At 43.3% G+C, this 20,789-nt stretch overlaps 1 protein-coding gene across 1 annotated transcript in view; it reads right to left on the bottom strand.

Annotated features, from left to right (window-relative positions):
* LOC138949473 (multiple epidermal growth factor-like domains protein 6) overlaps positions 1 to 20,789 on the bottom strand; it is a 109,090-nt gene that overhangs the window by 35,563 nt on the left and 52,738 nt on the right. Inside the window, exons 13-19 of the mRNA XM_070321302.1 lie at positions 17,339 to 17,425; positions 16,189 to 16,323; positions 11,977 to 12,063; positions 6,181 to 6,267; positions 4,449 to 4,535; positions 3,474 to 3,560; positions 1,044 to 1,130 (exon numbers count right to left, since the gene is read on the bottom strand). Coding sequence (XP_070177403.1) covers positions 1,044 to 1,130; positions 3,474 to 3,560; positions 4,449 to 4,535; positions 6,181 to 6,267; positions 11,977 to 12,063; positions 16,189 to 16,323; positions 17,339 to 17,425 — 657 coding nt within the window. The remainder of the gene's footprint in view (positions 1 to 1,043; positions 1,131 to 3,473; positions 3,561 to 4,448; positions 4,536 to 6,180; positions 6,268 to 11,976; positions 12,064 to 16,188; positions 16,324 to 17,338; positions 17,426 to 20,789) is intronic.

Below are 20,789 nucleotides of genomic sequence, written 5' to 3'. Positions count from 1 at the left end.
TGTGTGCCAAGTTTCAAAGCCCTAGCTTTAAAAACGTGCGAGATAACCTTAATGCTATGACTCAGTGCCGTTTTGAATGATATAACGAACAAAATTATCGTTATTTGTAAAATCATTTGGGTAAATTTATCTTTTCTTTTCGTAATTGGGTTCCAGCATCTGTTGTCTTAACAAAAATCACAATATCAGTCGTGTTTGTCAACTTTTATGTTTTAGCCCCTTTGTCCGCTTTTCGTGCGCACCTTTTGGCACTTAGTCATATCAACACAGGCCACATCCATGAACATAATAGTTTCAGTCCATTTATCGACAAAGAAACGTGTACAATGGGATGAAAGTGGGAGAATATGCTTGAGTGAGGATAGATCTACAGCCAATCGGTTCGTATTTTTGTTTACGTGTATATTTCTCGTTGAAACCCACACACGTACTAAATACAAACCTTACTCATTCCCACAACCAACAATTGAATCTGTACGTGGTTTCGAGAGACACATTTTGTTTTGAATGGGGGACACTTGCCGTGAAGTTGGCGACAACGCTTTGTTTACACCTGACGTCAGCGCACTCTCGGTATAGCCGAATATACGGCGTTGTATCTCCCGTGTTTCTCAACCCATCTTCTTAAACGTGTTCACAATGATGTAAATAACTAAGATAAGCTTGTACACCATGTGTTCACAAACGATGTGCAAAATTTTGCAAATGTTTTGCACCTACAATTAGTTTTTATATTGATAAAAATGCTGCCCCCAATCCTATTAAAAAAAATTTAATTGACAGTAGCTGGTGTTTACATAATGTTTAGATACTCACATTGTTTAAGCTCGTAACCATCCTATTACACATTTGAAGAATACTACATGGAACGTCCAATGTGGTTCAAGCCGTTCGACAAACAAACAATCAAAAAACAATACATTTAGCATTTTGGGCGAAACTATTCGTAAAACAAATGAACTTTTACTACGCAAGATCTTGTGATAATCAAGCTGACAATAACACGCTAACATGCCACTTGGAAAAAGTCTAAATATACTTACTGCAAACGTGGCCTTGACTTGCGTCACACTCTGCTTCTTTACCGCAGCCATCTGGCCATTCTTTACAGTACGTCCCTAAAGGTAAACCTGAGTTAACAAACAAAAAGTGTAAGTCAATAAACCAAACAACAACTTCTCTTCACTGGATAGCAAGGGCGGAGCAGTTAAACAAGAGGGGGGGTTACAACCTGGGGTCCAGGGGTAGACCCCTTGTGGGGTACAGGAAGGCCCCGTAGGGGGGTCTGGGGGGCGAAGCCCCCCTGAAGCTGAAGAGTTTTTGCTATTTTATGAACAATTTATGGCTTATCCTTGATTTTAAACATGATCAACTGGTGTCAGCAGCCACTCATAAATCTTCTTTTTTTTGGGACAGCCGGGGGGGGGGGGGGGGGGGGGGGGGGGTGGGGGGGGGGGGGGGTGGGGGGTTCCGGAACCCCTGTTACCCCCCCCCCCCCTAATCCGCCCCTGGATAGGGTTTACCCACCTTTTATAGTGCCACATTTTTCTCAAAAATATGAATCAGGAGTCCAGTCAACTGCACCTTTCAATTTCCACTGCAACGTGATACTGTCAAAACACTGATAAAATCAGGTATTTTAACCTTCACCGGTGGTCGTGGGTCCGTGTGGACACAGAAGGGTGTTTATTTGCAAATATCTCTTAAACTAGTTGGACTTTTTTAAGGAGCTTTTAAGGAATGCCTCAGGCACCTAAAAAGCTCTTACGTCCGAAAAGATCATTAAATTTCAGCGAGAAGTAATTAAAATAAGGTCAAATTTACAAACGGAAGACATCGTTGCGAGAACAATCTAAAGTTCGTTAAAGGTACCCAAGCATGGTAGTTACACACATGAAAGGGAATCAAGCGTGTGTTTAAAAAAAAAAAGCCAGCGAACACCAGCGCTTGTGAAGCGATGGTTGAATTCTCGGCGACGTCAAAATCACGGTACTCCGTTGTCTGTTCAAGACATTTTGTTGACAGTGAACCCACGGAACCAAAACCTGTACCGACGCTAATTGCGTATAATCCTTCTTTGAGATAATTCTGCAAATTTGGTAATTGCACCGCATGAAACATGATTCTGCTATTTAGTCGCCATGATAGCCAGTGCATGATAGCGTATGGAAGGAACAGTAACTCTTGAGAGCAATAATATGCCCGCAGGAAAATGAACCTTTCTTATCTTTCGCACCGGAGAGCTACCAAACGGGGTATTGTGCAAGTAGGCTATACACCGATTAACAGTTCTGCAACCATTTTGGAATTTGCGCATGTGCAGATCGTTTTTTTCGAGTTTTTTTCTTCTTCATGTTCTTCCGATTGATTGGAACGCGTAGATTCAGTCTGCAGAAAGTGCAATTTTGTAGTCTTCCAGCCCTGAAGTTGCTTTTGAGTGTCTGACGAAAGAGTGTTAAGATTCTTAGGATTACATCGGGCACACAAACACGCGATTGTCCTGTTTTCCCCTTTGATTTGAACGCATGCACAGATCGTTTTTAAGAGTGTTTTTGTACTACCTCCTCTTCCGGTTTCCTTCTTCTAAATCAGGCTGCTGTGTTCAAAATGAAGGTGAGGCTGCATTGTGGTGACCATGTTTTATAAGCAAATTAATTGAAAGTTTGGTCAAACAATCTTTGATTCAGTCTGGAAGATGTAAAAGCATTTTTGCTCGGAAGCTTAAACAAATTCATTAGTTTGCTCATAAAAGTTGTCATTACAATCGAATTGTTACTAACAGATTTAAATGATTGCTTTGTATTCTTTACAAATTCCTGAATCCAAAAATCTAGATAGGTCATACTTTCTCTGAAAATGTTCTCAGAATTAACGAAAATAGGTTTATGTAAATTTAGGGGCTATACGTTTGCATACTTTACCGAGGCAAGCGTGACACGTGTCGGCTTTCGGTTCGGCCAGCCAAGCGTTACCGTATGTAGTTTCGATGATGACTGCTGATGACGGGTTTCCATTGTTAATCTTTTAGTTTCAGGCCGACAGATTGACTAAATGCTTGGATACTGCTTGACGCGACTTGTGGCTTTGTTTGTGTTGTTTTCGTGAGTTTTTTGTTTGCTTTATTGCTTTTTGGTTTCGCTTTTGGTGAACATTTTGTCTTTACGCTGTTCTTGTCTTTGCGAGAACATGATTCCTTTTGTTTTTAACACCAACAGTCACTAAGACTATTCTGTTACTCAGGTGTGTCAAACATAAGTTAGATATACACACACCGCTTTAGCAGTCATTTAATTAATTAAGATGCACAAATATGAATTATGAATTTTTTTGATTGAAAAGTGTAAACTTTTCATGGCAGAACTATGTTATCAGAAAGAACCGGACCTCACACCTGCAAACGTTCTGAAGAACATTTGTAAATAGAAACAAATAAACATTAACATTTGTGGCACGTGCTTATGTGTAGTACTCACTGCACCGCCCCAGTGTGTCGCAGAAGAAATCGGAAGCCACGTTTGCGCACTCTCCGGTTGTTTTGCACGGTCCATTACTTGAACTTTCTGAAATATTGGAAACAGACAACTTCCTGTCAAACTCTCGCAGAAATCTCCAAACGGACCCTTCTTGCCTGAAGTTTAAAAATAAATGTTCCTTCCAAAGTACATCTTTCTACTTGGACATCTACCAAAATTGAAGACCATATGTTGCAGAGTGGGATGTCTTTTGCTGAATTATTATCGCAGATTGACAAGACAAGCCGCAAACTAAATTCATCAGAAAATCCACTCCTTTTGAAAGAAATATGTATAGGCAGACCATACATATGTGTTGCGTGTCTCGGATTGCTTTTATCCTATGTTATATATTATGTGTGTATGACGTGGTGTGTATGACGTGGTGTGTATGACGTGGTGTGTGTGTGTGTGTGTGTGTGTGTGTGTGTGTGTGTGCGCGTTTGTGTGTGTGAGTTAGTGTGCGTGTGTGTGTGCGTACGAACAAGCGAGCGTCTTAAAAGCCTGCACATGTATGTATGCTGCAGCCAATTGGTTCTAAGAGGATTTAAAACTAAATAGTCAGGCCCTTTAACCGCACCTTCCCATCAAAACCCCTTTCACCGCCAAGAAAAGTAATTAGGCTTTGCTTCTTCTACACCTGCTATGCGTTGTGTGAATGAACACATTTGTATTGTGTAAACTGCGATGCGATGTACATAGCCAATGGAAGTTGACTATGTTTTCAGAAAACAAAGGCAACACAACACGGTAGCAAACCTTTCCCTTTATTCAATGCAACTGCACACACGCACATATCGTCAATTCATATACAGTTATATGAGCGTGTAGGTCAAAGATTTGGCTTGTCAGTCTATTTATCGACAAAGAGGCGTTTAGGATGGGATGAAAGTGGGCGAATAACATGCCACTTTGACAAAATCTAAAAATACTTACTGCAAACGTGGCCTTGACTTGCGTCACACTCTGCTTCTTTACCACAGCCACCTGGCGCTTGTTTACAGCTCCCCCCGAAAGAAACGCCTGAGTGAACAAACAAAACGTGTATGTCAATAAACCAAACCACAACTTCTCTTCACTGGATAGGGTTTACCCACCTTCAATAGTGTAATTTAGTGAATAGTGCATTTTTTTGTTCTTGAAATGTGAATCAGGAGTCCAGTTAACTGCACCTTTCAATTTCCACTGCAACGTGATACTGTGCAGCTTTAAGGTATGCAGTTAGCATTTGTAGATGGATGCTCCAAATGAAAAACAAGAAAAGTAAATTCTTGCACACGACTCGCCTTCGTTTCCCCCGCCCCTGCCTGGACAACCTTACCCCTTAGAAGACGCCCCCTGGAAAAGTAGGGGCGACCTCCTCCAACCAGGCGCGTCCACAGGTGGCGGATAGTGGGGTGGCCTGCAGATATGGAGGTTAGCTGCGAAATAAGCCAGGACGAATAAGCAGTCGCGGACCAAATGGCGGTGCTTCCAGCAGGATGGGGCGGGGTAACTGGTGGCAATGTTACACTCAAGAAATACCCCAGGTGTCCAATGACGGGAGCACAATGCGATCAAGAGCCGCATTATAAGCTCTAGCCCTGGGGAAGGTCACCTCAGATATAAACAAACCAGCCAGCTATTGCCAAATAGCCGGGTAGACTGGACTCAACAGCCCAGTAAAGCCACCAGTCTAGGAGAAGGAGAATGAGGTATCCTACCAAACCATTGGCTGCTATTTTTGTGTCAGCAGTGACAGAGCATTTCTGGAAAATCCCGGAACGGAGAAGACGGGTAAACCCGTCCTAAGGCGCTGCGGCTGCACAAGCGCATGACGGGTAAACCCGTCCTAAGGCAGTCAAGTGGTACCCCAACCCCCCGATAGGACATTTTTAAGACCCTGTTTTCTAGGATATTCTGTTCAAAACCTCTGTAAGTTTACCCCTATTATATGACCTGATTTTCGCAGGAGTTTGTAGGCCTTAAAATGAGAATTTTCTTCTATTAACCCCCACCCCCCCCCAAAAAAAAAAAGTCGCGTAAGGCGAAAGTACTACATTTAGTCAAACTGTCCAACTCACAGATCGCACTGCAGTTTGTTCACAAGACAATACAGCGTGTTCAATCCCTGCGGCAAGGAAATTGCTCACACTTTTAACTCGGATCACGCAGTGAAATTGACAAACAGTATACATGCCTTCCCAGCACCGAGAATTCGGTTATCTAGAGCAGCCATCTAAAAATAGCCCAGCCAGCTAGCCATTCAGCTGAGGGTCAGTGCCAGCAGCAAAGTGGCCTGTCTGAACGTTGCTGTAATACTCTTACTGACAACTTTATTTATTGATAGCTGAGCCGTTTGCTGCATTTATGTTCTGTAATTTGACACATGACTAGACTGACTTCTGCAGATAACACTCAATGCAATAAAAATCCCATTTCAGTTTGGTAAAGTAATATTTATCAGTACTGACGATTTAGGTTTTTTGATGTTTCTTGAAAGTGTTAGTACAGAAGCATGTCATCATTTGTTTTTGATGCAAAAAGCAAGCTGAAAACAGCAGAGCAAGTAGAACTACTTGATCAGAAAGAACCGGACATTATAATCTGCAAACGTTCTAAAGAACCCTTGTAAATATAAACAGATAAACATTAATATTTGTAGCACATGCGTATGTGTAGTACTCACTGCACAGCCCCAGTGTGCCGCACACGATACCGGAAGCAACATTTGCGCAGTCTCCGGTTGTATCGCACGGCTCATTAATGGACATTTCTGGAACATTGGAAACAGACGACGTCCTGTCAAACTCTCGCAGAAATCTCCAACCAGATTCGTGATGCCCCGGTTATAACAAAGGAGTTGTTATCTCCCGTGACACAATGTCCTTGAAAATAGAATAGAACCCGGATGTGATCCAGATGGACTGGAAGGGCTAGACAGGCACCTGAATGGAAATTTGGTGTGTCTAATTTTTATTCTTTTGTATGTTGTTAAATTACTGTGCACAATCAATCCAATACTTGAACTTTATGCAAGTGTACCCTTCAAGTGCCTGTTAGTGTGTGCATCCTCAGACGCAAGGCGCAATCCTTTGGTATTCATGTTGTTGAAGGTCAACCAGCAAAGAAAAAGAGAACCATTGCCGAGGACTTTCATATTAAAGGTCAACTCCGACTCACTGTGTGTGTGTGTGTGTGTGTGTGTGGTGTGTGTGTGTGTGTGTGTGTGTGTGTGTGTGTGTGTGTGAGTGTGTGTGTGTAACTCCGACTCACTGTGTGTGTGTGTGTGTGTGTGAGTGTGTGTGTGTGTGTGTGTGTGTGTGTGTGTGTTTGAAGGGGGGATGGGGTCGTGTTTGGGGTTTGGGATACAACATCGTAATGGTCGCAAAAGTTTACACATCAATATTTCAGTTCGCGAGATGGATGCCAAATCGCGTCAGATTCGAAAGATTTGCACCAAAACGAAAAGTCAACTTATGTTTGCAGTTCACTGTAGTTAAAAGAGTCGGTCTGGCATGGAACGGAGGTAGCACTGTACCAGTGTAGACACGACCTGGAGATCAGCAGTAAGATGGTCGATTTCTTCTCTAAAGGCGTTGTGGTCGACTTGGGACAGTCGCTTGACACATGGGGACGTGTCCTCCTCTTGTCGCAATGACGATGTTTGTGCTGTTTTGCAGTCATATGTCAGGATATAGTCGTCCCCCCCTTGCAGTCAGCGTCTTCTTTCCACCTTTTCTGTCACACACTATTTTTGTGAGAGTGCGGTTTCTCTTTCTGTCTAACAGTTTTGCTCTAAGTCGAACGTTCTTTGAGCTTTTGAGTCAAGGTCATAAGTATCCTCTGCTCCAACCTCTCGGTCTGTTGCTGCCAGTTCAGCTGCAGTGGTTTCGTCATCTGCTATCTGTAAGGGGCAACATATACCTGCGGAGAGTCAGCGGCGCTGCATGTTGCAATAGGCATTATGACGAGTCCTTGGCCTGTTTTCTTTTTACGCAACGTGTAGCAGGCTCGGGGAAAAAAGAATCACCTCTATAATCTGCATTGCGTCGTCTGTCCTACTGTCGTTACATAGGTGAGCACCAGGCCTAACGTCACTTCACAACACACGCCCGGGCTGAAACTCTCGCACATGGATCAGCTTGTAGTGTCACGCTGCGTAGGTGCGTGCTGTGTTGGGGTGGCCAGACTGCGTGTTTTACGTGATCTTTCTTCCGTGGAGTGTTGTGTGACACTGTCACTTGTCACTGGATGAATTGTAATCACAGAATCATGAGCAAAGTCTTTTAGTGAATCACTGTCTGGCATTGCATGACATGAATTAATCCCCACCTGTGTTCTCTTTTGCTCTGCTCGTATCCTGTCTCGACGGATCTGTGCTGCAGATTTGTTTCTCAACTGGCCGGCTGGTGCGGTATTGGCGGCTTATTCTCGATGTTGACTGGCGCTCAGTCGAAGGACAAACACGTACTGTGTCCTCTCCTTCGCCAGCAACTTTCCACGATCGTGGTGGTCAAACAACAGGGTGGTTAGGATTGCTTCCACATGTGCTGGTATTCCAACAATGGTCATCATAGTGAGTTTAAACCAAAACAATTGGAGAGCTCCTGTCAAGTCTGATTAGGTCCTTTCTCCTATTTGGTAAACCAGTTTGCTTGGAAATTCTCTGGTCTGGATTGAATGCTCACTTCCTTTTAAAGGGGCATATGACGTGGAAATCATGTCATAGCCGTATCCACCCCGTATATTCAAGGCTATATCGAGCGTGCTCCGCCAAACCGCCAAGCGATTGTTGGATTGGGTGTGCATGTTGATGGTGTGTGGTTTCCAACGCGCGGAGGCAATTTTATTCCGATCCAGACGTTGCGGTGGTGCGTTAGACACAGTTTTGACTGCTTCATTTATTTGTGAATGCTTGCACAATACAAACCGATTTGAATAATGATATTTCACATATTTCAGGATGGGATGAAAGTGGGCGAATATGCTTAACCCATGTGCCCACCGTCCCATATATGGGACGCTATCTTTTAGTGGAGATTATAAATTAACTGAACCCAATAAAGTGGTTATCATTCCCCAGACATATCAAGGGAGGCTACGTGTGTCCAGTTTTCGTGTTGAACGGGATGTATCTCCCTTACCGTTTCACACAGGTGCAGCCATTTGCATTTTTTGGTCTGAATTGATGAACAGAATTGCAAACAGTAAAAGGTAAGTTGTTATTTTCTTTACCAAGGACTTTTATATATCAAACAAAGAATAAATAACGGAGATACTGATGTTATCTGAATATGGATTTCGCGGATTGTTTACACAAAAGTTTTGCTTGCATCTGTGAGTGTTTGAAGTGCCGTCCCATTCATGGGACCGTGGGCACGAGAAGGGTGGGTTTTTTAACACATACAAAGAAGGATTTGCTTCTCTTATCTTCCAGACTCTATAATGTCAACGAAGTTTTATCAATGCTGGAAGATGACAGCAGTGTCCAGAGCCCTACCAAGGAGCCACAGGACGACCGACAGCGTACCCGGGCGTTGGCATGGGAGGGGAGGTGGTTCTCGATCTCATAGCCGAGCTGCAGGAAGTGGAGGGATGCTCGTTCCACCTGACGTTTGACAATCTTTTCACGAGTTTGAAACTGCTGGATCGGCTGTCGGAAAAGAACATCGCGTGCACAAGCACAATCCGAGCAAATCGTCTCGAAGACTGCCCACTGAGAGCTGTGAAAGACATGCAGAAGACGCCAAGATGAACCTTCGACTATGCCACAGACACAAAGTCAGGTCTCATTGTCGTGCGATGGAACGACAACAATATCGTGAACGTCGTCTCAAACAAGGTTGGGGTACATCCACTTCAGGTGGCAAAGAAGTGGTCAAGGTCAGAGTCCAGGCAAGTTCAACTCCCACAGCCCTTCCTGATTCGCCACTACAACCAAACCATGGGAGGTGTTGATCGCACTGATCAGAACGTTGGCAAGTACAGGGTTGTCATACGCTCAAAGAAGTGGTGGGGGGCCATCTTTGCCTACTGCCTAGACGTCTGTATCCAACAGGTGTGGCATCTGTACCGAGCAACTGAGGCTGCAAAGAACAACCCGCTGGATCTTCTCGCCATCCGCAGGCGAGTTGTCAGGGTCTACCTTGGCCGCGCTTCACACCATGCAGCACCTGGCCGTCCAAGAGGCCACGTTTATGTGGACAAGCGGGTCTTGGAAGAGATCAGGTTTGACCGACTGGACCATCTGGTGGAATTATGGCCAACACAACTGAGATGCGGAGCTTGCGGCAAGAAGACCAAGCACCGTTGCTCAAAATGCAAGGTCGGGGTTCATGACCGATGCTTCCGGCAATATCACACTAAATGATGTTCTTCAACGTATGTAAACCACGACTGCAACACTCTATTCTTCAGTTGAATTGAAGTCAAAATGACAAAAGCCACCAACTGTTTCCAGAGTGAGAAACGATATGTCGAATTGTGTTCACAGTTTGTTTCATTCTGTACAAATATTAGAATGAACAGTTTATTTCCCATTTATCAAAGGCAACAATTGCTCAAAATTCAGTTGTGTGACTTGTTTATGTTATCTTGAATGATTTTATTTCAATAAAAGTTCAGATCATGTGTAATTTTTGCTTTTCTATGTAATGTGAGAAAGTAAGAAAACCCCTACCCTCTCGTGCCCACTGTCCCATATATGGGACGGTAACGTTTTGTCTTCTAAATCACTAATTTCAAAGTTTTACTCCAAATGAGTATGAAATAGGTCAATTATAGACCAAATGCCATGCAAACAAGCAATTTTTGTTTGAATTTGTTCGTTTACGTGTATATTTATCGTTGAAAACCACACATTTACTAGATACGAACCTTACTCATTGCCACAACCAAACATTTAAGCTATACGTGGTTTCAAAGAGACGCATTTTGTTTTGAATGGGGGACACTTGCCGTGAAGTTGGCGACAACGCTTTGTTTACACCTGGCGTCGGCACGTTTTTTAATTTTTATATTTTTTTTTATCTGACAAACTAACGGCGCTAGAGCGCTAAAAACAATTTCATTTGCTGTATTCACCCTCTCTGGATAACCTGCACATGTCAAAACAGTTGCAGAAACACAAACTTCGAAACCGTTAGCCTTTTTCTCTTTTTTTCACTTTTTGGCAGCGTTCACTCTAAATTTGCCGCCTAAAACGGACTCGTTTCTGTCCACAGCCAAAGCTTTTATCACACAACAATTGCTATATATGACAGCTAAGACCGTATTTGTTACATTTTAGCGGTTTTGACCCCGAGTTTCTACTGCAAATAAAAAATAATAGCAAAATCTCAAAGTATGTTTGAGTCCCCTAATATGGACCACCTTCAGCAAATCGAAGAAAATAAAAGCTAAAGGCTATTTTTATTGAGTCACTTGAGAAAAAGTGACTCTATGTAATCGGTCAGTGTTAGTCTGTCCGGCCGGCCGTCCGGCCGGCCGTCCGTAGACACCACCTTAACGTTGGACTTTTCTCGGAAACTATCAAAGCGATCGGGCTCATATTTTGTTTAGTCGTGACCTCCAATGACCTCTACACTTTAACGATGGTTTCGTTGACCTTTGACCTTTTTCAAGGTCACAGGTCAGCGTCAAAGGAAAAATTAGACATTTTATATCTTTGACAAAGTTCATCGGATGTGATTGAAACTTTGTAGGATTATTCTTTACATCAAAGTATTTACATCTGTAGCCTTTTACGAACGTTATCAGAAAAACAAGGGAGATAACTAGCCTTTTCTGTTCGGCAACACACAACTTAACGTTGGGCTTTTCTCGGAAACTATAAAAGTGACCGGGCTCAAATTTTATGTGAACGTGACTCATTGTGTTGTGAATAGCAATTTCTTCCTGTCCATCTGATGCCTCATATAATATTCAGAACTGCGAAAGTGACTCGATCGAGCGTTTGCTCTTCTTGTTAATTGATTAAGAAGCTTGGTGTCGGCACGTTCTTGGTATGGCCAAATTTACGGCGTGGTATCTTCCGCGTTTATCAACCCATCTTCATAAACGTGTGCACAATGATGTAAATAACTAAGATGAGCTTGTACGCAACGCGTTTACAAACAATGTGCCACATTTTGCAAATGTTTGGCACACACAGTTATTTTTGTTAATTGATACAAATATTGCCCCAATCTTTAAAAAAAAAAGGGTTCATTGGCTGTTACTGGTGTTTAAATAATGTTTAAATACTCAAATAGTTTGATCTCGTAACCTCCCCATTACATATTTAAAGAATACTACATGGAACTTCCATTGTGGTTCAGGTCGTTTGACAAACACACACTCACAAAACTATTCATCTTGCATTTTGGGTTAAAATATTCGAAAAACAAATGAATTTTTACTTCTAGATACGCAAGATCTTGTAATAACCAAGCTGACCACGCCACGCTAACATGCCACTTGGAAAAAAACTAAATATACTCACTGCAAACGAAGCCCTGACTTGCGTCACACTCTGCATGTTTACCACAGGCTGTTAGCGTTTCTTTACATTTCGCCCCTAAAGGTAAGACTGAGTGAACAAACAAAAAAGTATGTTAATAAACCAAACCACGAAAATATGAATGAGGAGTATAGTCAAGTTAATTGCACCTTGGAATTTCTACTGCAACGTGATAGGTATGCAGTTTGCATTTTTAGATGGATGCTCCAAATAGAAAACAAGAAAAGCAGATGCTTGCACACGACTCGCCTCCACACCCCCGCCCATCCACACGACTCGCCTCCACACCCCCGCCCCTCCCTCAACCACACGACTCGCCTCCACACCCCGGCCCCTCCCTCAACCACACGACTCGCCTCCACACCCCCGCCCCTCCCTCAACCACACGACTCGCCTCCACACCCCCGCCCCTCCCTCAACCACACGACTCGCCTCCACACCCCGGCCCCTCCCTCAACCACACGACTCGCCTCCACACCCCCGCCCCTCCCTCAACCACACGACTCGCCTCCACACCCCCGCCCCTCCCTCAACCACACGACTCGCCTCCACACCCCCGCCCCTCCCTCAACCACACGACTCGCCTCCACACCCCCACCCCTCCCTCAGCCACACGACTCGCCTCCACACCCCCGCCCCTCCCTCAACCACACGACTCGCCTCCACACCCCCGCCCCTCCCTCAACCACACGACTCGCCTCCACACCCCCGCCCCTCCCTCAACCACACGACTCGCCTCCACACCCCCGCCCCTCCCTCAACCACACGACTTGCCTCCACACCCCCGCCCCTCCCTCAACCACACGACTCGCCTCCACACCCCCGCCCCTCCCTCAACCACACGACTTGCCTCCACACCCCCGCCCCTCCCTCAACCACACGACTCGCCTCCACACCCCCGCCCCTCCCTCAACCACACGACTCGCCTCCACACCCCCGCCCCTCCCTCAACCACACGACTTGCCTCCACACCCCCGCCCCTCCCTCAACCACACGACTCGCCTCCACACCCCCGCCCCTCCCTCAACCACACGACTCGCCTCCACACCCCCGCCCCTCCCTCAACCACACGACTCGCCTCCACACCCCCGCCCCTCCCTCAACCACACGACTTGCCTCCACACCCCCGCCCCTCCCTCAACCACACGACTCGCCTCCACACCCCGCCCCTCCCTCAACCACACGACTCGCCTCCACACCCCGCCCCTCCCTCAACCACACGACTTGCCTCCACACCCCCGCCCCTCCCTCAACCACACGACTCGCCTCCACACCCCCGCCCCTCCCTCAACCACACGACTCGCCTCCACACCCCCGCCCCTCCCTCAACCACATGACTCGCCTCCACACCCCCGCCCCTCCCTCAACCACCTGAGGCCCATTGGGGACCCTTTTCAGGTGGTCGTTTTGGTAAAGAGTTCTTTCTCAAGAGGTGGTCGCTAGGGCAGGTTCGACTGCATCACTGTATTCCTTATTAACTCATGTATCCAAAATATAAACTTCGCCAACAAAATTATTGCAACAAATTTCACACCCAAATAAAATCATTAATTCTCCTGTAATTTAATTCAATGTGTATATGCCAGTTAAGGTCGTTCACTTGACTATCTGGATCATCTTTCGGATTGAAGATTTCTTTAACAGGGATCACGTGACCGCCGCTCAAATAAGGTACCCTTTGTTTAGCTAGTTTGCATATTTCGTGTCCTATGATATTCTTACTAATGCAGGTACCGTTCTTATGGGCGGTCAAAAACAGGACGGCCGAACTCTGGACTTGTGATCCTAAGGTTGCAGGTTCGACTCCGGGCCGGGACGGACACGGGTCAACTTTATGTGCAGACCCAGATACGGTAGCTATGTCCAACCCCCGTGTCAACACAGTGGCACGTAAAAGACCTCGGCCATTCTGTCATAAATGCAAATAGCTGATACCGCGTAAACACGCAGACACTTGTGTATCTCATTAAAAGCCGTGAGGACGTAAAAACTCGAATTATCATATTACCCATAAGAGGCGAATTATTTAGCCTGTAGGACATGAAGCATTCTCAATTTAAAAAAAAATCATTGAAAAAACGTGTACCATCTTGCAAAACAAACTGACCATCCTGATAGGTTAAGTTTATCAATTCGTAGTTTTATCTACATTTAAAGGCACAGTCAGCTTACGGGAATAAACCATCACAGACACTGTCAGGCTTTTACACACAGTACAAACACCCTTTCGTTTAAACACTCACCGCTTGAGAACATCCTAGGTGCCCTACGTAAAGAGCGAGCAATTTTAAAAGAATGTATTTCTGCGTGGCCAGCCGGATTGTTCTGTACCACAATCGGACGCCTCGTTTTGGCGCTAGACCAAACTTTTAAAATCAAAATAATAAATTGACAGCTTGTTACACAAACATTCTTCAATCATAAAAGAATTCTTTTTTCATCAAGACAAGATCAGTACAATTCGAAGTTTTGAAAGTTTGAAAAAAGAAAAGCCCGGAAACGTGTCACGCAAAACGTGTTTCGCGTAGCAGATGATGGTTCTCCCTAGCGCCAGTTTCTTTGAACGGTCAACTACCACAGCTCAGTTAGTGTGACTCGCAGCCGTTTGTTGCGTTTAGATTCAGAGGTACACAATAACGTGCTATTGTAGATAAGCTTCAGGCGAGTCGCATTGAAATCACAAACTGACGACTAAATTGTGAAAAAAAGGAAAGTGGATCACACGGGTTTACGATAGCTTAGGGGTAGGATAAACCACGCACAAATAAATTCTTTGAAAATTGCTCGCTCTTTACGGAGCGCACCTAGGATGTTCTGAAGCGGTGAGTATTCAAATGAAAGGGTGTTTGTACTACATATAAAAGCCTGACAGTGTCTGGGATGGTTTACGGGAGGCTGAATGTGCCTCTAAAGTGAGTAGATTAATATTTGCTACTAAGAAACTTGGTTGTGCTTGGTTTATTTTGCGAGAATGATAAATATGTGGCCAGTTGTTACATTGACCAGTGAAATATTTACTTTGCTTGTAAAATTTCAGAGACTTTTGGGTCTTTGAGAGCGAATTATTACAATCGTTGTCCTCGGAAACACGAATCCAAAGCCGCAATCGTTCCACACATCAAACAATCAGCCTCATTGGCGTTTACTTTGACAAGCCACATTTCACCTAAAAGCTCTAACCCATTCACCACCTCGATTTGTGATACCCCAGTCACACATAGACGCCGCTTCTACTTCGCTGGAAAGGTGTCCGAGCGTTGCAATCGTGGGCCAAACGTGGGAGGATCTCCATGAGCGTGGTTTGGTCGGGGTGGGATCTGGTAGGTCGGGAAGCTGCACGCCTTCCCTACGCTTATCTTAAACTGATTAAAACAAGCGTAGCCGGGTAGTGGCGAATTACAGTCGTTATGTAGTTTTTTTAATTTGCAATGTGCTGGATTTTGACTACGATAAGCCTCGATTTGGAAACTTTTTATTAGATCAGCATGGTCGTGGTAACCACGTAGAGCTGTGTGACGGGGGCCTTCCATGGGCAAAAGTGTTATTCATTCCCCAGCTGGTTATGACTAAAAACTTGTGAAAGTGATGACATCTTTTGATTAAGTGGAGATTTATTTCATTGTTAGCTCAGTGGATTCTTTTTAATAGTGATGGATATCCTTCAACAAACATGTTCATGTTGTGACCTTTAAATTTGACCAAAATGAGCAACTTTTGTGTCATGCCTGAAGATCATCAATACCTTCAAGTGTGTGATATGTGACGGCTCTAGCTTCAAGTGTGTGATATGTGACGGCTCTAGCTTCAAGTGTGTGATATGTGACGGCTCTAGCTTCAAAAACGTCAAACAAATCCCCAATGTCAAGTTGCTATGAACCGATGATGACCCTGTTGTGACCCCATCATTTGACAAGGGTCACCCAAACTGGGGTCATGTCTACAGATCACCAAACGCTAAAAGTGTGCAACGTTTCAAAGTTCTAGTTTTAAAAACACTCGGGATACCATCCAAGTTAAGTTCTGCTCACTCCTAAGACTCACTGATACTCAGGTGAGCCCAAACAGTCGACGTATGAAAGCGTCTGATACCCGCACTGTGTGACACACACACACACACACACATACACACACACACACACACACACACACACACACACACACACACACACACACACACACACACACACAGTCTACCTGTTGCGCACAGTGGAGGTGCCCATCCATCAACACAAACCGGACACTGGCCAGTGGAGGGGTCACAAGGTTGGTTACCAGCACAGCTACCGCATGTGTCCGAGCATGTCGGACCGTACTTATATTTCTCACAGTCTGATCAAAAAGAATTTGATATTACTCGGATTAAGTATGTGTAAATAACTAAAGCTGCCATCAAGGTAACATGAAAAGGAAATTCTTCCCCAAATCATAATCAACATGAATCCGACTCAAAACGTCTGCTACGTATTCTAGCCAAATAGCTCTTTAAGGAATTAAATGACAATGTCCTACATTTTGACCCAAACTCAACCCCACTGGCAACACTGTGACCTTGAAATGTGACAAAACCACTGCGCGCATTGGAGTAGTGGCAGGGGATACTCAGAGGCAAACGGCTGTCAGACAAAAACGTCGAGGACATTCGGTCGAGAGTCAAAACGTCGAGGGTGACAAAAGGTTGAGTGCGAAAAACGGTCGAGGATTGAAAATGTAAAGTTTGTTTTCTCCATAAATGCACCACTGCCTCAAATCCTATTAAAAAGAAGTGTTCATTGACTGTAACTGGTGTTTAGATCATGTTTAAATAGTTAATACTCACATAGTTTGATCTCGTAACCACCCCATTACGTATATAAAGAAATACTACATGGAACTTCCAAGGTGGTTTATTTATTTATTTATTAAGGAGATTTCTATAGCACATAACTAAAAGCACTATGCGCTTTACAATATCACTAAGTATAAGCACACTAAGAACACTAAACATTTGAGTTCATACAAAAATAGAGAATTAAATGAAATACTGGACAAGCGATTTAAATAAGCTTAAGGCCTACACCAACTGCAATGGGCTATTTCAAATACAAAAGTTTAGTTAACTATAAAAGGCAGTGCATAAAACTCCATAATCCTAATAGGGTCGAACAAATAAGAAACATAAGACTATTTTACTATGGTTCAGGCCGTTCGACAAACAAACCATCACAAAACTATACATTTTGCATTTTGGATTAAAATATTCGAAAAACAAATGAACTTTTACTTACTAAATACGCAAGATCTTGTGATAATCAAGCTGACCATGACTCGCTAAAATGCCACTTGGACAAAAACTAAACATACTTACTGCAAACGTGGCCCCGATTTGCGTAACACTCTGTATTTGTAACACAGCCATCTGGCGTTTTTTTACAGTAGGTCCCTAAAGGTAAGCCTGAGTGAACAAACAAAAAGTGTATGTCAATAAACCGAACTACCGTCGCGATATAACCTTGAATGGTTGAAAACGACGTTAAACACCAAATAAAGAAAGAAAAGAAAGAAAGCATTTCCACTGCAACGGAAGACTGCGCAGCTTCAAGGTATGCAGTTTGCATTGTTAGATGGATGCTCTTTCTTTAAAGACCATAAACACCCGACGCGCTACAAATGCTGTCATTAGTATTATTATTGTTATCATTATTATTATAATTGTAAGACAATTTCAAGCCCTGTTTTCTAAAATAGTCTGTCCATAACCTCTGTAAGATTACCCCCATTATAAGAACTGAGTTTCTCCAGGTTTTGTAGGGCTTAAACGGAGGATTTCACAACCTTTGACCCCAACCCCCCACCCGTCCCACCCCCCTCCCGACCCCCCCCCCCAAAAAAAAAACACACAAAAAAACAAGAAGGGCAAAGCCCATACGACTCACATGCTTTACACATTTTTCCTACCAAAATACATGTGACCTTGACCCAAGGTCAAGGTCATCCAAGGTCATGCAACACAAAGCTGTTAATTCAAGACATAGGAAGTACAATGGTGCTTATTGGCTCTTTCTACCATGAGATATGGTCACTTTTAGTGGTTCACTACCTTATTTTGGTAACATTTCATAAGGGTCAAAGTGACCTTGACCTTGATCATATGTGACCAAATGTGTCTCATGATGAAAGCATAACATGTGCCCCACATAATTTGTAAGTTTGAAACAGTTATCTTCCATAGTTCAGGGTCAAGGTCACTTCAAAATATGTATACAATCCAACTTTGAAGAGCTCCTGTGACCTTGACCTTGAAGCAAGGTAAACCAAACTGGTATCAAAAGATGGGGCTTACTTTGCCCTATGTATCATATATAGCTGAGGTATTGAATCTCAAAAACTTCAGAGAAAATGGGAAAAATGTGAAAAATAGCTGTTTTTTAGGCAACATGTATGGCCCCTGCGACCTTGACCTTGAAGCAAGGTCAAGATGCTATGTATGTTTTTTGGGGTCTTGTCATCATACACCATCTTGCCAAATTTGGTACTGATAGACTGAATAGTGTCCAAGAAATATCCAACGTTAAAGTTTTCCGGACGGACGGACGGACGGACGGACGACTCGGGTGAGTACATAGACTCACTTTTGCTTCGCATGTGAGTAAAAAAAAAATGGGCGTAAGGCGAAAATGCTACATGTAGTCAGCTGTTGAACTCACAGAACGCACATCATTTTTTCACCAAGACAATACAGCGTCATTAATCCCTGCGGCAAGAAAATCGCTCACACTGTTCAAGTGGGTCACGTAGTGAAATTGACAAGCCAGTATAGCGTAGTAGCAGCTCCGCTTTACAGGAATGCATGCGTATCTGTATTCTGTTTTACTTTCTGATCTTGTTTTTAATCCAAAATAACATATGTATATGTTTTGGGAATCAGGAAATGATAAAACGTAAATGTCAATCATAGTACATAATTAACCTAATTAACCTTTTTTTTCTTGTTCTTTTGCGTTCATGGGCTGAAACTCCTATATACATTCATGTTTTTGCACGAGTGGGTTTTTACGTGTATAACCGTTTTTACCCCGCCATTCAGGCAGCTATATGACGCTTTCATTGAAAGCATGCCGGGTATTTTCATGTTTGTATAATACAACGAACTCTGCTATGGATCAAAGGATCTTTTCCGTGCGCACTTGGTCTTGTGCTTGCGTGTACAAACGAAGGGGGATAAGGCACTAGCAGGTCTGCACATAAGTTGACCTGGCAGATTGGAAAAATCTCCACCCTTAAACCCACCAGGCGGCAACGTCCGGGATTTGAGCTCAAGACCTTCCGATGAGGAGGCCGATTTCTTATCCACTGCGCCAGTAAACCTTTTTTCGTTAATTGTTCTCACATTTTAAAGTAAACATGATCTATCTATATTTATAGATTGAGAATTTGACAACGAATACGAATCAATCAATTTTAAATCCGTTTGCGAAAATTCAATTTTATTCACACATTTAATAAGCAAACTCACTAATCAACTTAAAGCTTCCGAGCTGAAATGCAATCCCATAGTCCGGACTTTGTCTAATATTGCTTGACCAAAATTTCAACCAGTTTGGTTAAAAAATGAGAGCATGGCAGTGCCGCCTCAAGTTTCAGAAAAGCAGGATATGACGTCATTTAAGACATTTATAAACAAGAAAAGCAAATACTTTATACGAATGTCCTTCGTCATCTCTGTTAGGGTTTTGTAGGTCTTAAAAAAAGGATTCAACTTCCTATGACTTTCTCTCCCCCCCCCCCCCCCAAAAAAAAGAGAAAAAAACAAGAGTAACAAGTCGCGTAAGGGGAAAATACAACATTAATTTAGTCATGCTCAGTCGAACTCACATAATGAAACACGCATTGCATATTTTCCGCAAGACCGTATACTCGTAGCATCGTCTGCCCACCGCTCGTGGGAAGGGCAGTGAAATTGACGATCCAGGATAGTGCGGTAGTGGTTGCGCTGAGCAGGATAGCACGCTTTTCTGTATCTCTATTCTTTTTACTTTTCTGAGCGTGTTTTTAATCCAAACATATCATATCTATATGTTTTTGGAATCATGAACCGACAAGGAATAAGATGAAATTGTTTATTAATCGATTTCGGAAATTTAATTGTAGTCATAATGTTTATATTGTTAATTTTCAGAGCTTGTTTTTAATCCGGATATAACATATTTATATGTTTTTGGAATTAGAAAATGAAGAATCGTTTTATAAAAAAAATTTAATTACAATTTTCAGATTTTGAATGACCAAAGTCATAAATCAATGTTTAAGCCTCCAAGTTGAAGTGCAATACCAAAGTCCGGCCTTCGTCAAAGATTGCTTGGCCAACATTTCACTCAATTTGATTGAAAACTGAGGGTGTGACAGTGCCGCCTTAACTTTTACAATAAGCCGGATATGACGTCATCAAAGACATTTATCGAAAAAATTAAAAGAAATCTGGGGATATCATGCCCAGGAACTCTCATGTAAAATTTCATAAAGATCGATTCAATAGCTTACTCTGAATCACTCTACACACAAACACTCAGACACACAGACACAGACAGACAGACAGACAGACAGACAGACAGACAGACAGACAGACAAATACACACACAACACACACACACACACACACAGATACACATACACCACGACCCTCGTCTCGATTCCCCCTCTATGTTAAAACGTCTAGTCAACACTTGACTAAATGTAAAAAGAAGCTGTTATAGCTACATGAAATAACGTTCAAGAGAACTTTCATGTCCGACTGATTGACACAAACTTGATCCTAATGT

The sequence above is a fragment of the Littorina saxatilis genome, linkage group LG15 (assembly GCF_037325665.1).
Source record: "Littorina saxatilis isolate snail1 linkage group LG15, US_GU_Lsax_2.0, whole genome shotgun sequence".
Taxonomy (NCBI): Eukaryota; Metazoa; Mollusca; class Gastropoda; order Littorinimorpha; family Littorinidae; genus Littorina; species Littorina saxatilis.
This window is presented reverse-complemented; position numbering and strand designations above follow the sequence as displayed.